At 40.9% G+C, this 20793-nt stretch overlaps 1 protein-coding gene across 1 annotated transcript; it reads left to right on the forward strand.

The window, feature by feature from the left end:
* Nucleotides 1-15405: 15405 nt before the first annotated feature.
* On the forward strand, nt 15406-19551 carry si:ch211-203k16.3 (fibrinogen-like protein 1). The gene is made up of 8 exons (XM_034527129.1): nt 15406-15561; nt 16781-16996; nt 18060-18179; nt 18279-18393; nt 18498-18629; nt 18808-19024; nt 19130-19325; nt 19405-19551. The coding sequence occupies exons 1-8, from the start codon at nt 15406-15408 to the stop codon at nt 19549-19551; spliced, it is 1299 nt and encodes a 432-aa protein (XP_034383020.1).
* The last annotated feature ends 1242 nt before the right edge of the window (nt 19552-20793 follow it).

Genomic DNA, 20793 nt, shown 5'->3' on the forward strand with positions numbered 1-20793 from the left:
AGGACGGACTACTCAATATACATCTGAGAGCTGAACTACCCAATCCATACAAGTTATTCTGGCTCTTTTATTTAACTCCCACCACGTCCTACCATACAGACACAATCACTAAAGAACAAACCACTTTCTTTTGATCTGTAACAAAGAGGATGCTGCTGCAGAGACAAATAGTAAATGTCTCTAGAGACTCGTGTTTTTAGACATGCGAGTGTGCATGTAGGTTTCACTCCATAAGAACCTCTCGCCCAAAGACATTATTATGTGGTGGGCTTTGATAAGAAAGCCCTCCCTCTCCTCTTATCCAGAGACTTTAGTTACCCATTTCCCTTTGGAGCTTTCAACCCACAGCATCCCAACGGTTCATTATCTGTTGGATAACACACTTATCTTAGTGGCACATACTATACTTGGAAGGCGGCTTTGCATGTGTGTGCAGTTTGCACCATCCAGATCACTGCATCTTAATGTGAATAAAAATGAGAGTCGCGTGACTTCATGTTTGTAAAACTAAATTGTTGAAATGGGTGAAAAGTGATAATAAATTGACTCCGGTCCATCAGCCCTCTTTTAGTGAAATGACAATGCTTTACATTGCTGTTACGTTGCGCTGCAGCCTCGGCCACACATCTGTATCTCTTCAAACACTCTTTGTGCTCCACATCAGTCAGATGAAGAGAGTGGGTGTACGATTGCGGTGCTTCCTGCCGTGTACGTCACAGCAAACACGGCTTACCCTGTCGCTCACAGACACAATGATTAGGAATGGGGGAAACGGCTTAGCGGCGTTTGTGGTTCATCTCCAGGTGTTTTCTACTATCTCGCCAGAAAGCAGATGCCATCTGTGTGGAAATTACACTGGCAGGGAACGGATATGGGCTCACCTAGATGTTAATCCATTGCCTTCTGTTTACCTGCAAGAGGCAACATGAGATTAGTCTGCAATTATCTCTCTTTTGACACGGTTGTTACAGTGACACTGTCTCGTCATGGACATTAAAGGGTAAGTCCGGGGACATTGTACATTTCTCTTATTTGGAAAGACCAAAGCCAACATTTTATTACTGCTACTACCAAGTACTTTAGGCAAGGATTGATCTACTTTAGACCTCCATTGAAGTCCAGAAACTAACCAAAATACATAAATGAGTGGTTGCCCACGTTGACCTGTCTATTCAATACGATCAACACTGTAGGTTTATTTAGCACAATTATTTTGCTTTCATTTAAATCAGAGGTACATGGCCATGCTGAAAAATATTAGTTCTGGGTATGAAATATTTGTTATTCCAGTCATAAGACCAGCATCAACATATACTCAGTGTTTATAAGGTGTACAGGCAAAGCTGTGATTTCTGTTGATCACTGGCCACATTTAAAACAACATTACTGTAATAAATACACCTCTGCCTATTACTCTAAAGCCTTTGTAGAATTCACCATAAAACACCAGAGATTGGAATAACCCTTGCCGTTACCAGACATTTCTCTAATATTGTCATGTGTAGCCACAGGAACTAAACCCAAATGCCGACAACTTTGGAAAAAGGCAACTTTATTGTCACTCCAAGAATAATTCCAAGCAGAAGAATAAAAAAAGACGGACTCACACACGTGATCTATAGTGATCATAACAAGACGAACCGACAAAGGGGAATGACACAAACAGGGTTTAAACACACAGGGCTGGTGCAGGTGATTAGACACAGGAGGAAACGATCAGGGACATGGCAGACAATCACAGGGACAGGAAGTGCAGAGAAACAGAGGACACGAGAGACGGGGACTTCAAAATAAAACAGGAAACAAGACACACAACTACAGATCCTGACAAATATGGAGTGTCTGTTAGCCTCCATATTTTATATTCATTGTTACAAAAAGGTAGTATCGATATCCCCGTCTATAAATGTTCACATTAAAAATCATCATTCTTATAAAGTGGATTCTTTTCTGTACATTCATTGCAATCTGTTATGTGTTTTTCCCGCTCGCAGCGACTCACAAAAATGTATCTCGCTGTTGAACCTGAAATTGTAGGTCGAGACAGTTCACTGAGTTTTTTCTCATCATATCCAAGTGATTGAACAGACCAAATAAAAGGTCCTGTGTGTTTGACACTCAAGCTCAGTCAGACGAGAGAGCAAATAAAATAAAATAAAAAGAGCTCTTTTGCTAAACTTACTTAAAGAGCACTTCATTTTTCACTCACTCACACACACACACACACACACACACACACATTAAAAGTTATTTCTTCCTCTTTGACGTATGGTGTTATCTACAGAAGAAGATGAACGTTAAGTGGACGTGTGATACTTTTATATGCTGAGGACACAACATACATTTTGATAAAAACGCCTAGAAAGAAGTGCCTAGTGGTGCACAAACTGTAGAGACTTAATATTGAGTGAATGAAATTAATATGATCTTCTCTGAGATGATAAGCAGAAGAAAGAACCTTTTACAAATTATGAGCAATATAGCCCCGACGGACAAGTCTTCCGTTTAAAGCTACAGCTTCTTTCTCATTGCCGCAGTTCAAAGAACAACAGTATTGCATGAAGGATGTACATCTCCTCACACTGCTGTGAGAAACATAAGTGGTGTGGGCTGTTCAGTCTTTGTAAGTGCGTGGCTGCCAACCTGAGCAGCAGTTAGGACCAGATGGCTGCAGGAGCAGATATTTCAGGGCCAGAAGAACCTAATTCTCAGAAGGGCTCCTTCATCATGCCTCGAGTGGTGCCTGATGAGGTGTTAGACAATACATTTTCACACAGCGAGACTCAAATCATATTTTTTAGCTCTGCAGCTAATGTAGCGGGCCTACGTCAATTTCCGGCAAAGTACATGGTTTTGACTGTAATTGCAAATGTGTCCTCCACAGACACACGTATCTCAAGCTCCATTAGCTGAGCAAGAGCATAATGTGAGATTGAAAAAAAAAATAAACATGGGGCAGTAAGGGAACTGCTCCCTGATAAATGAGCCCATTATTTCAACCAAGAGCAGTCATTTAATGCAAGCTAACTCAATGCATTCTGCATTAGTTAGTTTGTTCATCAAATGACGCCATTGCAGCCAGGACACTGCTCTTCGTTCCCCGTGTGAACCCAAAGGTTAAGGCTGATTTATTCATTTTCCACACAGAACTCAAATGCCGATTTGCAAGAACCGAGCCAAAGCCAGTTTGTCTCTGATCTGAGGCTTTTGTTGGAGAGGTTTAAAAACGGTCAACAAGTAGATAATCAGGGTTAAAAGGTGTTATCAGTGTTTTTTTATTTTATTTTGTATTAAAATTAATCCGATTAAAAGAGGGTGTATGAATCTTGGATCACAACATGGATAGATGCACACCAAAATATGCAGAGGCAGACCTTACATCTGCACCATTGTGTGTTTCATAACCTTCTCCCCAGACACACACTGTTCTTTCTTCCTACAGTCACTGCAACGTAGAAGAGAGAAAGTCTGTCACACTTACAGTAAAAACAAAGATCTTAATATTAAAAATCCTTCATTAAAATCAGATTTAGAATGCTTGTAATTTTATCTGTTATCTAATTGTCTATCATGCAGACAAATGCATGACAGGAGGTCTGAATCTGCAGAGACTTGCCCTGAATGGAGGCTCCTGTATTTGTGACCATGAATGAGCCTTGAATTTGGAGAAATTAAATTATCATTCTCATTTATCCAAAATATATTCCTTGATTTAATTCCAGAATGCAATTTTTATTATCTTTGCCTGTAAGCGGTGGTGCAGGTCTTTCAGACATGGAGAGAGATTCCCAGTCTCAAAAAGAAATGAGCACAAATTCAGAAATGGACTGACAACACAAATTATGTGAGTCCTTTTCTCCTCGGTGACCTTTGACCTCTCCCATTCTGACCGCGGGCTAAGACTGCTGCTATTGAGAAAGGTTACATTTCTCCTACTTTAATGTTAAAAGCCAACCGCAGAAGTTAGCATGGCACAAGGTCCCTCAACAAATAGACAACAGGATTTTTCCACTGGATTTTGGATTATTGCAGAAAATAATGATAAAAACGATTTTTTAAAAATCCTTTCAGTTTGTTTGTTTGCGTAAACTATTCAGATTCATTTTGCAGTAAATTCTAGATTTGGATAATGTTTATCAGTTAACATCATCCAAATGAATCCAAAGGTTAGAAAGGCTATTCATTGTTAGCCATTAGCGCTAACAGTTAATCTAGTTAGAAGTAACGTTCCTCTGCTGTCTATTGAGTAGGGGTTCATTCACACTGTAAAAAATGGATTGTCTTTTTTTACTTAATTCATAATAACCCTCTGATTAAGTGTTAAATGCATTTTGAAAAAATGAGTTCCTGTCCTTTATTAAACCACACAGAGGTGGGACTACACGGGGGACAAGGGTTAAGTAACTGTAAGAGGAAAGGGTTCATTTACACAACAAGTCATGCATCGTTTTTTCTTGCTGCACTAAAACATATCCATTGCTCACCTTTCAATGCTTCCATTCCAAGAGTCACATGTTCCTCAAGCTCAATAAGCCCCCATGAACAGGGCTTTAGTTTTTATCCAGCCCGGCACTCAGCCAAAGGATAGGACATGCAACAAAGGTCCCAAGGGCAGATTTGAACTCTAACCACTCACGGCACTCTCCTTACCTTCATGTTTACAACACTTTCAAAATATTGTACTATTCATTTTAATCCCTGATTATTTGTTGTACATTTATTCTGATAACTACATTGAGGATAATCTCAGAATCATATTTGACTTCAAAGATTGCATTTCACATTGGCTCATGTAAGGAACGATGAGTCATTTATAGGATTCCCAGCTTTTAAACAGTAATTAGTGTCTTGCTGCTTGGAATGGGGATACCCACTTTAATACTACAAATAGTAATTACATTGCCAGGCTGCTGAATGGCCAAACACATGCACACACTCCCACCAACACACATTCATCTTGTCATTATCATTATGCAAATGAAAAAAGAAAGGAGGCCACTTTGAGCACACACAAAGTGGGCGGAGAGACCTATAGATTAAATGATTCGAGTGGGCAGATGGAGCTATGGTTTGACGTACAGTCTGAGGGATTATGGGCGTTCATCGCTCACTGTCTGTCCTGAAGGGCACCAGCAGAACCTGGTTTCAATGCATCAAAACCTGATGCAAATAACCAATCTGTATTTTTGCATTCCTTTATTTGCCTTTTCACCTACATTTGAGCATGAAGGGGACTTATTTTCTCTCCACAAATGACCGTGCATTGTTGCCATGGCTACCAGGTCACTGCCAGGACAGGCACACTGTTATTTGTGGGTGGGTGTTCATAAACTCACAGCATATGTTCATGTGCAGTTTCCAGCCTAAGTGTATTACGAATCCCTTGTTTTTGTTGCTTGCTCATAGTCGTCTTATTGCCTTTTTGTAGTGGGTCACATTGTGGGCCTCGGCTTCGTATGGTTCACTAACGACAGCCTGAACAGAACTACACTGACTTGGACTGCTCCACTGGCTTATCATATGATGTTACAGTCTTCAGCCAAAAGAGAGAAGCCCATACACATCCCATTGACATAAGCTCAGTTGCATTAGTTGCTTGTCTGGTATTCCACACAAGTTGAACTTGAAAGAGTTGCACAAGTCACAAGTTTCATGGAGGTTTTTTGACATTCACTGTATAAAACCACGTCATGTTTTCCATCCATCCACCAGATGTCCACGGATTTTCCGTCTTTTCTCCATCATTTGACCCAAATGCCCACTTCCCTCATCTGCTGTGCCGTTGCTTGACCTTCCCTCCGTCCACTTGCTCATCTGTTTCCACAGCCCTGTAGTATTCAACCAGACTATTTCCACTTATTCCCTGCCAGTCTGGCAAAGCTTAAACTCTCATGTCTTGCCTTGTGTTTCCGCTTTAGAGCTTCTCTCCCCTTAATATGAACTTGTATCCGCCCATATGACCCCATAGAGTATGTACCTTAATTGTGGACTAACATCTCTCATCTCTTCCATTCTGCCTGTGTTTGTGACACACTGGACGAATAAAAAAGAAATCCATATTAAGTCATGATTGGTTTTAGAGTCTGTGTCAGCAAACCAGTTCAGTGTGAGATATATGAGGTTTTCACCTTTCTTCAACGTCATGCTGATTAGCAGGATGTACAATGTCGTGCTTAGAGCGTGCAGAGAATCTACTTCTGCTAATAGGGATGCTCTAATTCAGTGTGAAAAACTCTGAAGTGTGATTATGCGTCTACAAGCCTCTCTCTGCAGAATCGTTCATAAATCAACAAATATTTTACGGTCTGATAGTTTTATGCGTACTGAATTATAAATGTATTCTTTTTAAACAGGCAGTTATGTTGAAGTTTCTCTCAGGCTCGCCATATGCTGCTCCAATCATCCTGCAAACTTTGATTGCAACTGAATATATCATGGTGAATTACTTACACAAAGGGGATTGATCAAAAGCACATGAGTTATTACATAAATGTACATCAACAGTCGTAGGCTGATATTTATACCAACATAGGCTCGTGGTTTATTGGGAAAAAACATAATTATTATTACCACCGTTATTATTGTGAATTCAAACAACAAACCAGAATATGAAGGCAACAAAACCACTTTAGATTAAAGGGAAAACATTGTGGTTTTGACTTCAAATAACTATACATAAACTACTGTAAGTAAAGCGTAAGAAACTTAACATAATTACAGAAACTCATCACATAGATCTTAACAATGACTTAAAAGTCCTGTATGTGTTAGATGTAAAATATAATACAACAGTTTAATTTCCATTTAGAACATATTCATGAATGCAAGGCTTACAGGTTTGAAGTCATGCAGTAAACACGGTTTACGAGGCGGCCGTACATCTTCTAATCTAAACAATAAGTGAAAGCAACATATGGATAATGCAACTGACAGAAAAGCACATCTCTTTTTTACGCCATGAGCAGGGTGAGAGGAGGGAGACAAAGAGGCTCCACGTTCATGCAACATTCATTCAGCACTCCATCCTGCTGGAGAGTTCCCACGTGCTGTGAATACAGCAAGGATGTCAAAAATACTTCTTTTGGGTTCGGCCTCGAAAATATTCACGCTAAGCACAATACTTTGAGTTCAGTTGAGGTCTCGCCTGTGACACGACTGCGTAACATAGTTTCCCAACAACAGGTCATTGATTTGTCGTGACTCACCGGTTAAACAACTGCAGTTAAATCCTCGAGGAGCCTGAAGTCTAACATAACCTTTACAATTATGGAATCAATATTATTATCTGTCTTCGTGGTCATAGATATGTATGCGTGTTGTTCTCATTGTCTTGTTGTGAGACCTTTGAGCTGGCCAGAGGGTATGTGGTATGCGGACGCAGAGGGTCGTTATACGTGGGGACAAAAATAACAGTTTTCTCATTCAATCAGAAGTAGTTCAAGAAGAAGAAAAAAAGCAGCCGTTAAAAAAGAAAACATTTCTAAGAATCCGGAAACCAAGGCATGTTGGCTCAGGACTCATTGGTGACAAGTCGGTCCAACACTTTGGTCCAAATCTCAACGACTGAACGGATTAGGATATTTTCTACATTTTAAGTCCCCAGAGGATAAAACCTCGAGTGAGGCTTTGACTTGAAGTTTCCACTTATTGAGGGAAATATGTCAACATCCATGGATTGGCCCAGACATTCATGTTTCCCAGATGATGAACCTGCTTGACCTTTCCTCCAGCGCTACCGTGAGGTTAATGTTTGTATTCTTCAATTGAAGGTGAGATGAATGTCGTCAACATTCCCAGATGGAACATTTGAGTTTGTTTCCTAGACTCACAGAGCTGCTGAGTATGCCTCTTGTTATCTGCTGCTTTCCATTTATGTGGTAAATTGTCTTTCTCCTCCTGTTGCTTTGGATTTGCTCTTCTTCCAGAGAACTCCCAAGAAAGAACAAAACAACTTATTGCTGGGTTTCTTTTCTCACAGACGCAAGATACTAAACTATGTGTCAGTCACTTCCTTTGTTATGCGTTGGTGTATGTAGGAACAAATTGCAGTTCAGTTTTTACGATGACAATATGGACTACGTTTTTTATCATTTTGGTACCACAGTCTTTCTGTTTGTAATAAATCTTTGGGGTATCGCGTAGACCTCCATTTAAAATATTCTGTTATTTGTATGTTTTAGAAGTTATAGGGAAATCATCTAAACATCCCAAAATCACTTTGTAACAATAATGAGTCAAAGGGAACTTTTGTCACACTTTCAGATATAATTTTTGGAAATATTGATGTCATCAGACGTAAATGAAATAGTTTGGGCCTCTTTGATGATCTTTATCTATTATTCAGTCATTTTTCATTTCTTCTCTGTGCTTTTCCATAGAATGTTGATTTTGACTCTTTCTATGTCCCTCTCTTATAATTCAGTCCGTTCACCACTCATTCGTGGAGGGTTTGTGTCTGCACTGAATATCAAACGTGTTTTTCTCTACTTAATCACTCTGTGGGTTGAAAATAAGTATTCTATTATAATGATGTCCGGGTGAGTGTTTGTACTGTGAGAGTGTTGACGACAGGAAGACAGCCTTTCTTGTCCAGCTATTTTTCTCACTCGCATGCTTCCACAGACACACACACACTCACACACACACACACACTCACACTCACACTCACACTCACACACACTCCCCGTGGTCAGACGTCTCAGGGTCAGCACTACTGTATGTGTGAAATGCTGTTTCTGTCTTGTGAAGCGGAGGTCGAGGCAGCTGTGACCCCTGGAGACACAAACAGCACAACTAAATGAGCCGAGGGGCAGGAGGGATGCAGCCAGAGGACGCTCTGCAGGGTTTATGATACATCTGTCAGCTTAAAGTAAAACACAACAGACCAGCTGTAACCACACACTGTCCGGCAAACACACAGTTATGATTTTAGCTCTTTAAAGGCAGTTTTTAACAGTAAAATGAAAGTTAGTTCCATGTATGATTTGTGTTTAAAGCTGCTCTAATAAAGGGGTTGCTCAAATCCACAAATAATTATTACCAAACTTTGCAATTCCCTTATTGAACCTCTTTCAAATCATTGTTTTGGTTTTCCAGCCTTTACTGTTTCGATTCATTCTCACTGCTCTCGAGAAAAACAAACACAACAGTCTCAGACATCGTGTTTCCTGCTCGACAGTTATCCTTGTCGCCCGAAAGCAGCTTTGAAGAGCGTGTGTTTTCTGGCTCGGTATTTATCAAATGTGCTTTAAATACATTGTTTCAATGCTAATTTAGAGCATACATTTTAAAATATACAAAACATGTTTGAAAATAATTATTTTTTTGTATTTAAGTAATTGCTCAGAACTTACACTTAAAGTATATTTATCTTATAATATATTTCTTGAAAGTATACTACAGTAGATTTATTGTAAAGTGTGTTAAAAGTTGTATTTTTAAAATAGGTGAAAGTATACTTTTTATATATTTGCAGAAAGTACAATTCTTTGATAGTATATTTGCAATGTACTATTGAAAATATCAGTATATTTTAAATACATTAAAGTATATATTTGTTTCGCCTGGATCATTAAACCAAATCAAATCATGTTTATTGGTCACACATACAATCATATACACTCAATCAATGTGTCATGAAATGTGATGGTGATGAGCTCCATGAAGCAATATATTAGTGTGTTTTCGAGAACAAATATGGGAAACAATGAAACAAATAGAATTTACAGAACATTTTAATTAGCGTAATTTCCAGGGTTTCAGCTAAAAACCTGCCAAGAAATAGAAGACACGAAGCGAAGATAGCTGATGAACACAGTGGAGCATTTAGCAGATAAAGAGACAAATAAAAATGCTGCAAGCGTGAATATTGGACTCAAAATGAACGTTGCTCTGTATACGCTGAATGTGTAAATAAGCAACGGTTTGCTGGCCAGATGAACTTCGTAAGGTATGTCAGGGTTGTCTTTACAGCTCGTTTCCACAGCCCCCAACTAGCCATTATGAATTCAATCAGGAGAGTCTTGTTTACAGTTTACCAATAATTTATTACAATTGCATATATTTGAATACAAAGTCTTTGGCGATTGGACTCCATCATGAATTAGAATAAGCAAGAGGTAGTGATGCTGATATCCCCCTGGAGTCCAGACACTGGTGGTGGTGGTGAAGAAGAAGAGAGTTGCTGTAACCCGATGATGAATGATGAGCGGGACTGATGCTGACTGGCGGAGCCTGGGGTGGAGGAGGGTCGCATCTGTCTGAGCTGAAATGAGACTGACAGCAGCAGAGAGGAGAACCTATTTAAAAGTTTGACAACAACGCTGTGATTGGCTTACAGAGACTGCGCAGAATCTGATTGGTTCACATAACGTACACGCCCCCAATCAGTTGATGGAGTAATCGCTGTGAGACTTAGAGACTGTTCTGAATGAACAAGAGTGTGAGGAGTGTCTTCCTTACTAAACTTCCACTTGAGCTTCATTTAGTGCATGTTTACATGAGCAGTCAACTCAAAAATGTAAACATTAAAGGTTGACATAGTCGTGAAGCATGTGACCAACAATATAAGTTGGTGATTGATCCTTTTGTCATGTAGTCATCCTAGTTTTCAGTTTGCCATCATGTATTTTAAATGTTCACTAAGAAGATGTTGGACATTTTTTGATCTTGATATTTTAAAGCTATTCGACGAACCATTGCTTTGTACCTCAACAGATTATTGCGAGCAATGAGTTTGATGCATTGAGCAGCCTGTATAAATTAAAGGACATGATATATATATATATATATATATATATATATATATATATATATATATATATATATATATATATATGTATACTCACTCCTCCATGCTGCAATAAATCTCCTCGCAGGCAAGGCACTGAGGCAGGCAGCCGCGTGCTTGATGAACCTGCCAACACGTCACTGACATGGTGAATGAGGGCCGCTGATGTTTCTGAAGTGGACTGTAATTAGTTCTTGCGGCAGAGGAAGGTGAAGCCTTAGGTTTTTCTTATAAATCATTTAGAGAGGCATTAGAGGAGGATATGGTGTTAAAAAAGGATGTCACGGATGCCGTGCAATGTTTAAATTACCTCTAGTATCTGTAAAATAGAAATGGCATTACACGGTAGAAGCAGATGTTGCATCAAAGGTCGATTAGAAGACATGCTTGTCTTTGACTTTTCAGCTCTGCTGCCAGGGGGAAGGCACCACCAGAGGCTGACTCATCTCTTTGCCCTGTGTGACCCCCTTCAGTCTCAAAAGATAATATCCAAAGCTGTTATCATCAAAGGCATTATCCGTCCGTGTTTGTTTGAGCCACCTCTTTTGCCTTTTAGTTCTACTCTATCATGTCCTTGTGGAGCACTCAGGTATGAGGCTCACTTGATACATAATACCAAGGGGAGGATAGTGATAAACAGAACCGATTAAATCTGGTGCCTTCAAATGTACTAAAGCTGGAAAGCTTTAAGATAGACCTTTACATCCATGTGTGTGTGTGTGTGTGTCTGTGTGTGTGTGTGTGCGTGCGTGCGTGCGCACAGTATGAGGTAGACTGAAAGGAACTGAAATGTGATGGAAACGGTTGCATCATGATGGGTAACTGGCCGGTGGACTGGTTTGTGCTGCAGATAAACATCTGTCCATAGAATGGGGGGGACAGGCGATGCATACACTGATTAATATTGACCGATTGATTGAGAAAGATACATCAGAGCCTCTCGCATCACAAATAGATGACATGAGTCATGAGCAAAACGATTTTATTGGAAAGGAATAAGTGTGCGTGTCACAGGGCTGGCTCTTGGAAACCATGAATCCATCTGTAATCATTCATCTGGTTTTATTTATAATTAAGCAGATATAAAGCATGTTCTTTCTGGCACTGATCAGAGGGTAGAGGTGTTCTGTACTTTCAAATCACAAAAGCGTCCTTTTCTCTCTGTACTTTCTTCTGTTTCTTTCAAGAATGTCATGTCGTGACACTTGGTTCATTTAAATGTCAGCTCTGAACTCTCACTCCATTATTCACAGATGTTCTCGTGTAACCAGCAGTTTATTTCTGTATCTGCCCTGAAGAAGCATGGTTCATGTAATGGTTCAAAAGAGAGAGTTCACTCTCGTGCTAAAAGGACATTCTTCTTTTGTTTAATATAAACCATGAATTGGAGGAGAACGTTTAAAACGTAAGCAAACAAAGATATTTTTGAAAACACACGTGAAAAATTGAAGGAGAAACCAAACATAAAGGTGTCGAGCCACCACAAAAGGCAATAACATCTTTATTTAACAGCTCCCTGGCAGAGATTATCCAAGTCTATGGAACACCAAGATACTCCTTTACTTGATGCGTAGATGAGTGAGTATGAAGGGTTGAGCTCTGGAGATTACGGAGGCCTTTGCATCATTGTAATTCACATCTCCTTCGTACTAATCAAACCATGAAGTGCCCTGTATGGAAGCATCTGCATTCATTACGCGTCTCCGCTCATTTAATTATCTATTTAATGTCTCCCATGTGGCTATGTGTGTATGAGAAATGACAGCGATTATAAACAGCATGGAAAAACGAGTCTTTCTGTTCCCACAGAATTAATATTCCAGCAACTGTAGACATTGGAGCTCGAGATGTTGGTCGGGGTGAGAGAGACTTGTGTTACTCCTCATTCAGCTCAGAAAATGTAGAGCAAGCTGTGTCAGATCAATGGAGTAACATGCTGGGTGTGTGTTTAGACAGTTCCATGGCTTTGTATTATAATTCCCTCCTCTCTCTGAACTGCACACACACACACACACACACACACACACACACACACACACGTATGTCAATTTATAAATAATGTATAGCTTTGAAGCCTGTTTTTCTGTCTCCCTACAGGTCAGTATGGAGCAACCGCTGCTTTATTAACGGTTCTTTCAGCCTTCGATTTGGACATTTCCCACGCTGCTTACACACGAATGGTCTCTAGGTACGACGCAGGCAGGTGGCCTTTCAACAAAAGGTCCCGTATCGTTTATCAGAGGCAGCGAGCTTCAACCCATCAGCTTTACGTGAGCACCATTTCCCCATCACAGCACCTTCTTTAAGACATCATCATCTCTCCTGCATCCTGTCAAGCTGTCACATCACCCAGCCTCAGCTTTTAGCGAAAAAAAAACAACAACCATCATTCAATGTTTTCCTGCCTTTTTTTTTACATAATGAATAATTCAGCGAGATGAATTATTTTTCACTTCTGAAAAACATGAATGACATGAAGTCATTTCAAAAGGCTGATATTTCTAATCGCCACTAAAAATCAGTGCATTGATAAAAAAACTTGATGATGAATGACTAATAATGGGCTCAAAAGGATCATTATTGTTCTCTGACACAAACGTGGCCATGAAGTTTTTTATTATTGAAATGTCAACTACATTTCTGCCCTTCCTTCAAACTTCATGATGAATGCTAATGATTACAAACACTTGAAAAGTAAATAAGAAAATAGTTTTTCATTTCTGTACAGTGCACACACACTATATGTCCGCCCTTATTTTTGAAACCAGGTTAGCAAGATCCCACTTCCCATCATTCATTCAATCATTCTGCTCTATTCATTACTTTAAGCCTCCTGCTCTTCTGTTATAAATCAGCAGCAGCCCTGGTTGTCTTGTAATTCTGTTAACTTTTGTAGTTGTTGTTGTTGTTGTTTGTATTGTCTCTCTTGAGCACCTCAACAGGGAAGCTCATTATCGCTGTAATCAAGGAGAGCAGGAAATAAGTTGTTACGTGGTGCCACCCTGTGGCCTCGCGCACCACATGAAGCCGACACTACAACAGCAACACCTTTTTATGAGGGACGTTTTACTTTCCTGTGAGCTTATATGTGGAATTAGGCTTTTTATTTGTATTCATACATTTCAATTTGCAATGCATCAGCCTGGTAAAACACTGCCCTGATGATGTGTGAGCCCTTATAGCAGGAAGATGGCTGCTCACACATTTATCCATTCACGGCCTCTTTAAGTATGAGAGCGTTCCCTCAGTGTTGTCAATTGATATGCATTCACAGTGCAGAAAGCTGCTTTAGGAAATGTATTTTTGCATTTTATAAAAGTCTATTAAAAAGCTGTTGTATTAGAATTACATAACAACAAATAATTGGGCTTACAATAATTTTTTTTCTTCTTATAACAAGAAGGCCATGCATACTGAGCCATAGTCAAGAGTATAACGATGTAAAGAGCGGCTTGGCTCCTGTAATAGGATCAGCACCCCTCATGCTCCCACTCACATGAGCCTTCATTACGACTCGCTGTGAGCAGGATTATTGAGCCTGCAGGTGATGCTTATTTACTGTAGGTGCTGATGTGTGTTGGCGTTTTGCTGATGCATGTAATTTATGTGTATTCAATTAAAATGCAATACTCTGCTATTACCTTATTCCTTTTTTTTCTGAACCTGACACTCTCTCTATTTATATGACCTGTCGGTAACAAATGTATTGTAACCTCCTGTTGTACTATGAAAGAAATGGTTATAGATGGAGATAAAAAAAAAAAAACATCAATCATTTTATTAGCAACTTCCTGCCTCCCTCCATCCCTCGGTCGTTGTGAATCCTCTTAGAAGTGGATTATGCCACTAAGATGTCTACACTGTGAGGGAGAGAGAGGGGAAGCGAGAGCGAGGGAGAGAAGAAGAGCATGAGGCACCGTGAGAAAGAGAGATCGTTACAGGAGGACATATAGGGAAGGAGAAGAAGAAAATGGAGAGAACCCTTCGGCCTGAAATGGGTCGGGAACGGGGCAGAAGACGGTCTGTAACCAGAGTGAGGAGACAACCATTCACTACACTTTCTACAAGAGGACAGTACACATCTATTTGCTCTAGAGGACAATACCATATTCTGTCATGATATATCTGTGCACGTTTGTGTTATTGAGCAAGATTTAGAAAGTTAGAAGACGTGAACTATTGTCCTGCCTTCTAATTCAGCTTAATTTAGTCAAAATCTCAGTTTGGTATTAAGAACAAGTGACGTGTGCAAGCTGTGTGTGTGAGTGTGTGTGTGTGTGTGTGTGTTAATTGAGTTACCTGAGCACCCACTACAGTAATGTGATAGACTAAGGGGATGAACTTCCTCTTTCATTAATCTCACTTTCCTAGGTTTATGTTCTAATACAGCGGGTAAGAGATAGAGAGAAAGGACTTTGTATGCCAAAATGCGTCTTGGTGGCTTTAATGAATTAGACACAACTCTTGTTCACGAGCATAAAAGATTGATCTTCTCAGTTTCTCTTCCTGTAGGGAGAGCCAGCAGAGGCTCACATGGTGAAGCTTACACTCCTGAGTCTCGTCCTCGCTTACACTGACAAGGCCGGGACAGACTAACCACTAACCGGGTGGCAGCGATGTCTCTCCTGTCTTTGACCAACCCTCCCGGCTGGAGCGTGTGCTCCGCTCTCTGTATCCTCATCGCGTTGCTCCCGGAGGCCAAAGCAGACGACCTGAACACGACCACTCAGCGTAATGGCGGCGGATCCCAGTGTGGGGAGTACACTAACCAGGTACCCGTGATGTTCTCTAAACGAGGAGTGTCAGCTGTGTGTGAAAGCATCTCAACTTCAGGAATTTAGTTCTCTTCCAGAAATATGAAATGAATCGTGCAATAAAGCAGTGGTGGGAAAAGTACTTCTCCAGAATCTGTGACTGACGATATTATTATCTATTACGATATAAGATATATAGCAAGTAGCATTTTACTGATGTAGTTGGTCATGTTGCAGCTAGTATAGTCCAGTTCCCAATGTAGAGGTCAGGCCTGAAGTGAAATATGAGGGGTGTAGTTGGAAATAAGAAAAAAAACAAAGTTCTGCTCTACCAAACTATATTCTTATTTTGGACCTTCCTTTATTTATGATTGAGTACATTTACCTCTTTGGGCCTTGGACAGTTATTTAACATATTATGTTCAAAACTGTTGATCCCTATTGAGCTAATTTCCACTGCTTTATATATTTTTGAGTAATTCAATCAAAACAATTTGATCATACTATATTTCACAGTATTTTTTATTTGAAATATGAATCTGAAAAGTAACTAGAGTGATTGCGGTGATCATCAACTCGAGTCCAGAATGATGTCTTTAAATACTGTCTTTAAATACTGTATTCTTATTTGTGTGAAAAACTGAGGCATACATGTTATTATTGAAAATAAGGGCTGGTGATAAGGATAAAATCCTGTGTCGCGTTTATTCAATCTAATATCACAACATCGACATACATCAGGATGAAGTAAACTTTCTGGAAAATCCATTTTTTAGACATTTTATTGATAAAGTAGCCAGACGGGAAGGTATGTTTTTAGCCAATCCAGTAAATGTAATAACTGAAAGAAATGAAGGTATTTGAATACAATATTGCCATAAAAAGGTCCTGTTCATAGACCTACATTATTGCACTCTAGCCTTATACACTCTTCAGTAAGCACAAACAGTAACAATCTTTAACCGTTGAGAAATGTAACAAGATACTGTCATAACATAACGTGATTGTATCAGCACAAATTCAGGAGCAAAGTAAAGTGTTGGAAATCCTCTCTCAACATCTCGTGTAAAGCATGACCAGCTTGTGGCTGGTCTGTAAGCACACAACATGCAGGACCCAAGGGGCTGCACTTTGAATCTGCTAGGGGAAGAAAAAAACCCACATCTAGTTATATTATTTATGAACCGATATGTTGCCACTCTCCTCTGGAAGTCAGGAGTTGCCTGTCGTCTAACAGGTGATGGAGGATGGGATGTGTCGGCTGGTGGCCACACTACCTCAGCTGGAGGAGCGGAAATGCCCGGATATGTTTCGCTGCACGGACGAGGTTTCCTACTGGCTGCAGGAGAACGAGGAGAGGAAGCAGCAGATCGTGGCGCTGAAGGAGACCATCTCTGAGCTGCAGGAGGAGCTGAGAAACCACCGGCACCGCATCAATGTCCTCGAGCTGCAGGTGAGATCTCCATATCGACTTAGCAGACCTGGGTCAACTATCAGCATCAATCCTTTCAACTGCTTTGAGAGCTCGCTTTAGTTCACCCCGCCGCTCACCGGATGTTGTAACAATGTCACTGCTCCTTTTGACAGACTAGACAGGTGACGTAACTCCACCTTTCTGCTCATTTGGAAAAGTAAATCTACTTTGTTGATATGGATGTGTGTGACATTAAATGAACCTTTTTTTGTTGTTGTTAAATATGACATTATTTTTTGTATTTCCTCTATTCAGGGCTTTTAGGGCTGAGAGACAGTTCAGACGGGGCATACATATTGGCTCAAATAAAGATGTGCTTTAATTCAATATGTACTTTCACTATTTAGTTGAAAGGAAGGAGTACACTTTCCTATTTTTGTTCTCTCTATACTCTGATTAGATATCGTGTTGTGCAATGTGGTGGAACGATTCAAAAGTACTTGGCTGTACCATATTTTCGTGCAGGAAAAACCCATTAGTTGTGTACAGTTCTGCAATGTAATGTGGTGCCTGGTCATCAGGCCGGCTTCCCCCTAACATGCCCTTGACCTTAGTCACTAACAGGATTAGCCTCCTTCCACGTGCTGCCTCATGTGCTCAGGCAGTGAGCCTATATAAACACAGACTCTCAGCTGCACGGGTCAGTGACCAAAGGTGGATGTTGGAGAGGGTTCGTGTGTCGGATGTGTTGTACATGGGAAGAGGGCAGGGGACAGGGCACCCGGGCTGGTGGTAATGGGAGTTAGTGTTATCCTCTAGGTCCAGGCTAGGAATAGAGAGGGTTTATAAGAGAGGGTTTGTCCCTTTTGTCTCCAGAGCACGGGGAGACGGAGTGTGTTAGAGGTTCAATGTGTGTATTGAGATAGACTTGAAATATGTCAATTCTAGGCTCAGTGGCTGTTGCGGTAAAGGTGACGGAAAGAAAATAAATGTAGACATTTCAGGCCATTATAAAGGGTTTCTTGTACAAATCACAGATATTGCCTATGTTCTGGTTTGTGTGCATGCTTGTGTGATTGGCTATTTACATGTATGGTGTCAGAGTGAAGAGAGGAACCCCTCAAATACCTCCTTGGAAAGGCGCTTTCATGAGTTGGAGCATCACTACACTGAAGCCACCACCCTGCTGCACCTTCAGGGCACCCTGATCCTGGACCTCCAGGTATACCTATCATGTTTATAATGCTGTTTCACTTTCGGGTGAAATGTGCACTGGGTGGTTTTTGATAGTTCTACTGATTCACTCTGTATTCCTGTTTAGAACCACCTCCATAATCTCACTCTTTTGGTGGATAAAGTAAAAAGAAGCCCCGGGTGCTTGAGCAACATCCTCCATCCCAACCCGTTGATGAGCGCTCAAGAAGCTCGGCACTCAGGTACACTCACTCTCTCAGAAACATTAACAGTAAATAGTCTTGTGTGCCGTGATCTGCCAGCAGAGGGCACCAACCCCAGCCTGTCTCCCGTTCTCTTCCCTCAGAGCATGTGAGGAACTGTCCCATAGACTGCGCTTCCATCTACTACAATGGAGTGAGGAGATCAGGTCTCTACACAGTGGTGCCGTCACTGGCCGGTGTGCCCGTGGAGGTCTATTGTGATATGGACACAGACGGTGAGTAGCATACACAATAACAGAAAGGTAGGCCACGTCCCAGTACATGAGAGTATCGACTCCAGGGATGCTGTGGTCCCGTCTCTCCCCTTTGGCCGCATGGGACGGACAAGTACAATAATGGATTAGACATGACATATGCTTTCCCTTCCAGTGGCATGCCTTCTTTTTGCCTCAGGTGGTGGCTGGACTGTGATCCAGCGGCGTGCTGATGGCTCGCTGAGCTTCGACCGCAGCTGGAGGGACTACAGTGACGGTTTTGGCGACCTGCACTCTGAGTTCTGGCTGGGCAACAATCACATACATGAACTGAGCACCCAGGGGGACTACAGCCTCCGCATCGACCTGGAGGACTGGAGCAACATGCACAAGCATGCCCTCTACCAGAGCTTCAGGTTGGGAGCATGCACAAGTCCACAAACAGTTGACCAAGAACACTTACTTGTGTGCTATTGCAAAAACAATCTCTACACCTGGTGTTCCTCTGTCTGTGTTTATAGTGTGGAAGATGAGGAGCATCAGTACCGTCTCCATGTGTCAGGCTTCAGTGGGACAGTGCAGGACTCTTTCAGCTGGTACCACGACAAGCAGGGCTTCAGCACCCCAGACAGCGGCAACATCTGCGCTGAGATCTCCCACGGCGGATGGTGGTACAATCAGTGCTTCTACACCAACCTTAACGGCGTCTACTACAGGGTAAGTGTACACGGGCAGCCGGGACTTCACTTTAAGAAGTCAGGAGAAGGTTTACTATTCCTGTTTCCTAATCCTGCAGGGAGGCCATTACACCCCTAAAGGCCGGGGGCCGCTGGGTCCCGATGGGATCGTTTGGTACTCCTGGAGAGACTCTGACTATTACTCCCTACGCAAAGTCAGCATGATGATCCGACCACGCTCTTTCCGAACCCGTTTGTCACCGTGACCCACTGTCACCATGACAACAGGTAGTTCACAGGAACAATCCCAGCTGGAGGGCTCACGTGCAGGATCTCACGGAGACGGCGTAGTGATGATCCAGAAGGAACTGAATGTCGCTTATGTCAACAAAAATGGCCTCGCTCCTGCTATTTTTGAACCACTGTAGGTGCAAGTGACTGGTATATGCTCGGTGTTCTCAGAACTGTGGACATTTCTTTCCGCTGTAGATTTTTTTGAAAACAAACTTTATACTGTGGAGTTCTTTTCGGGACACGGACATTTTTCATTCAGTCACGGAGGAAGCAAGTTCATCCATTTTTTTCTACTTGTATTTTGTACTTTTAGTTTAATACATCAATACTTGACAGACTATAGTAACCCAGCCAAAAAACGTAGAAGATAAATGGGACATTCTTGTGGAGAGGAGGTAAGGAGCTCCAGAGGAGGCATGTGCAACTGGCAGGATTAGCACATGAAATTGTTTATTCAATTATCTGCATACGGTCTGTGCTTATTGCATATTTATGATTATTCTATTATCCAATTTCATTCATTTTGAATTTGCAGCCAACTATGAGTTTAATCCATTGAGTAAAGTCTTTGTTAAAATAAAAAAGGGTTTTATTACTAAAACATCAGAACACTGTATTGTATTAGCTATGATAACCCTTTGATTTGATAAGTGCTACTCTCTCACAGTATAAGGGTATGGCAGAGAAGATGTGCTATATGAGGACTGTGTATACATACTATATGGACTGTACAATAAACATATATACGAAATGTGACACAAACTTCACAATTTCATATAAAAAAAAAAAAAAAGAACATTTCTGACCGGTAGAAATAAAAGAAAACTCTTATCATATACAGTACACATACTACTGTTTATCTGTGGCATCCAGTAAGAGTTACTTACGTTCAAATTACTTCACACATGGTTTCCACAGACCTTTTAGTCTGTGTCCATATAGCAGGAGAGTGGTGAGCGGGGGTTAAGTCTTTGGGCCAAAGGATATGGGCGAAAAGAGAGCTGCAGGTGTGTACAAAGGTCACTTTAAACTCGGAAGCAACTTGACATCTAAGTTACAAATATTTGACATTGATATTACAGACACGAGTGAGAGAGTATTTGTATTGTTGAAGAATCATTTTAAAACTAAAACGAGCGCTCCGAGCTCCAACGAAGCCCCAAAGACATTAGAGCATGTGCACTCAAAAAAATAACAAGAATGCGCATACTGTC

This window comes from Cyclopterus lumpus, chromosome 24, assembly GCF_009769545.1.
Source record: "Cyclopterus lumpus isolate fCycLum1 chromosome 24, fCycLum1.pri, whole genome shotgun sequence".
Lineage (NCBI taxonomy): Eukaryota > Metazoa > Chordata > Actinopteri > Perciformes > Cyclopteridae > Cyclopterus > Cyclopterus lumpus.

Coding starts and splice junctions, on each gene's coding strand:
- si:ch211-203k16.3 (XM_034527129.1), top strand. CDS start 15,406: ATGTCTCTCCTGTCTTTGACCAACCCTCCCGGCTGGAGCGTGTGCTCC. Junction 16,997..18,059: donor TCAATGTCCTCGAGCTGCAG/GTGAGATCTCCA, acceptor GTATGGTGTCAG/AGTGAAGAGAGGAACCCCTC. Junction 18,394..18,497: donor TCAAGAAGCTCGGCACTCAG/GTACACTCACTC, acceptor CTCTTCCCTCAG/AGCATGTGAGGAACTGTCCC.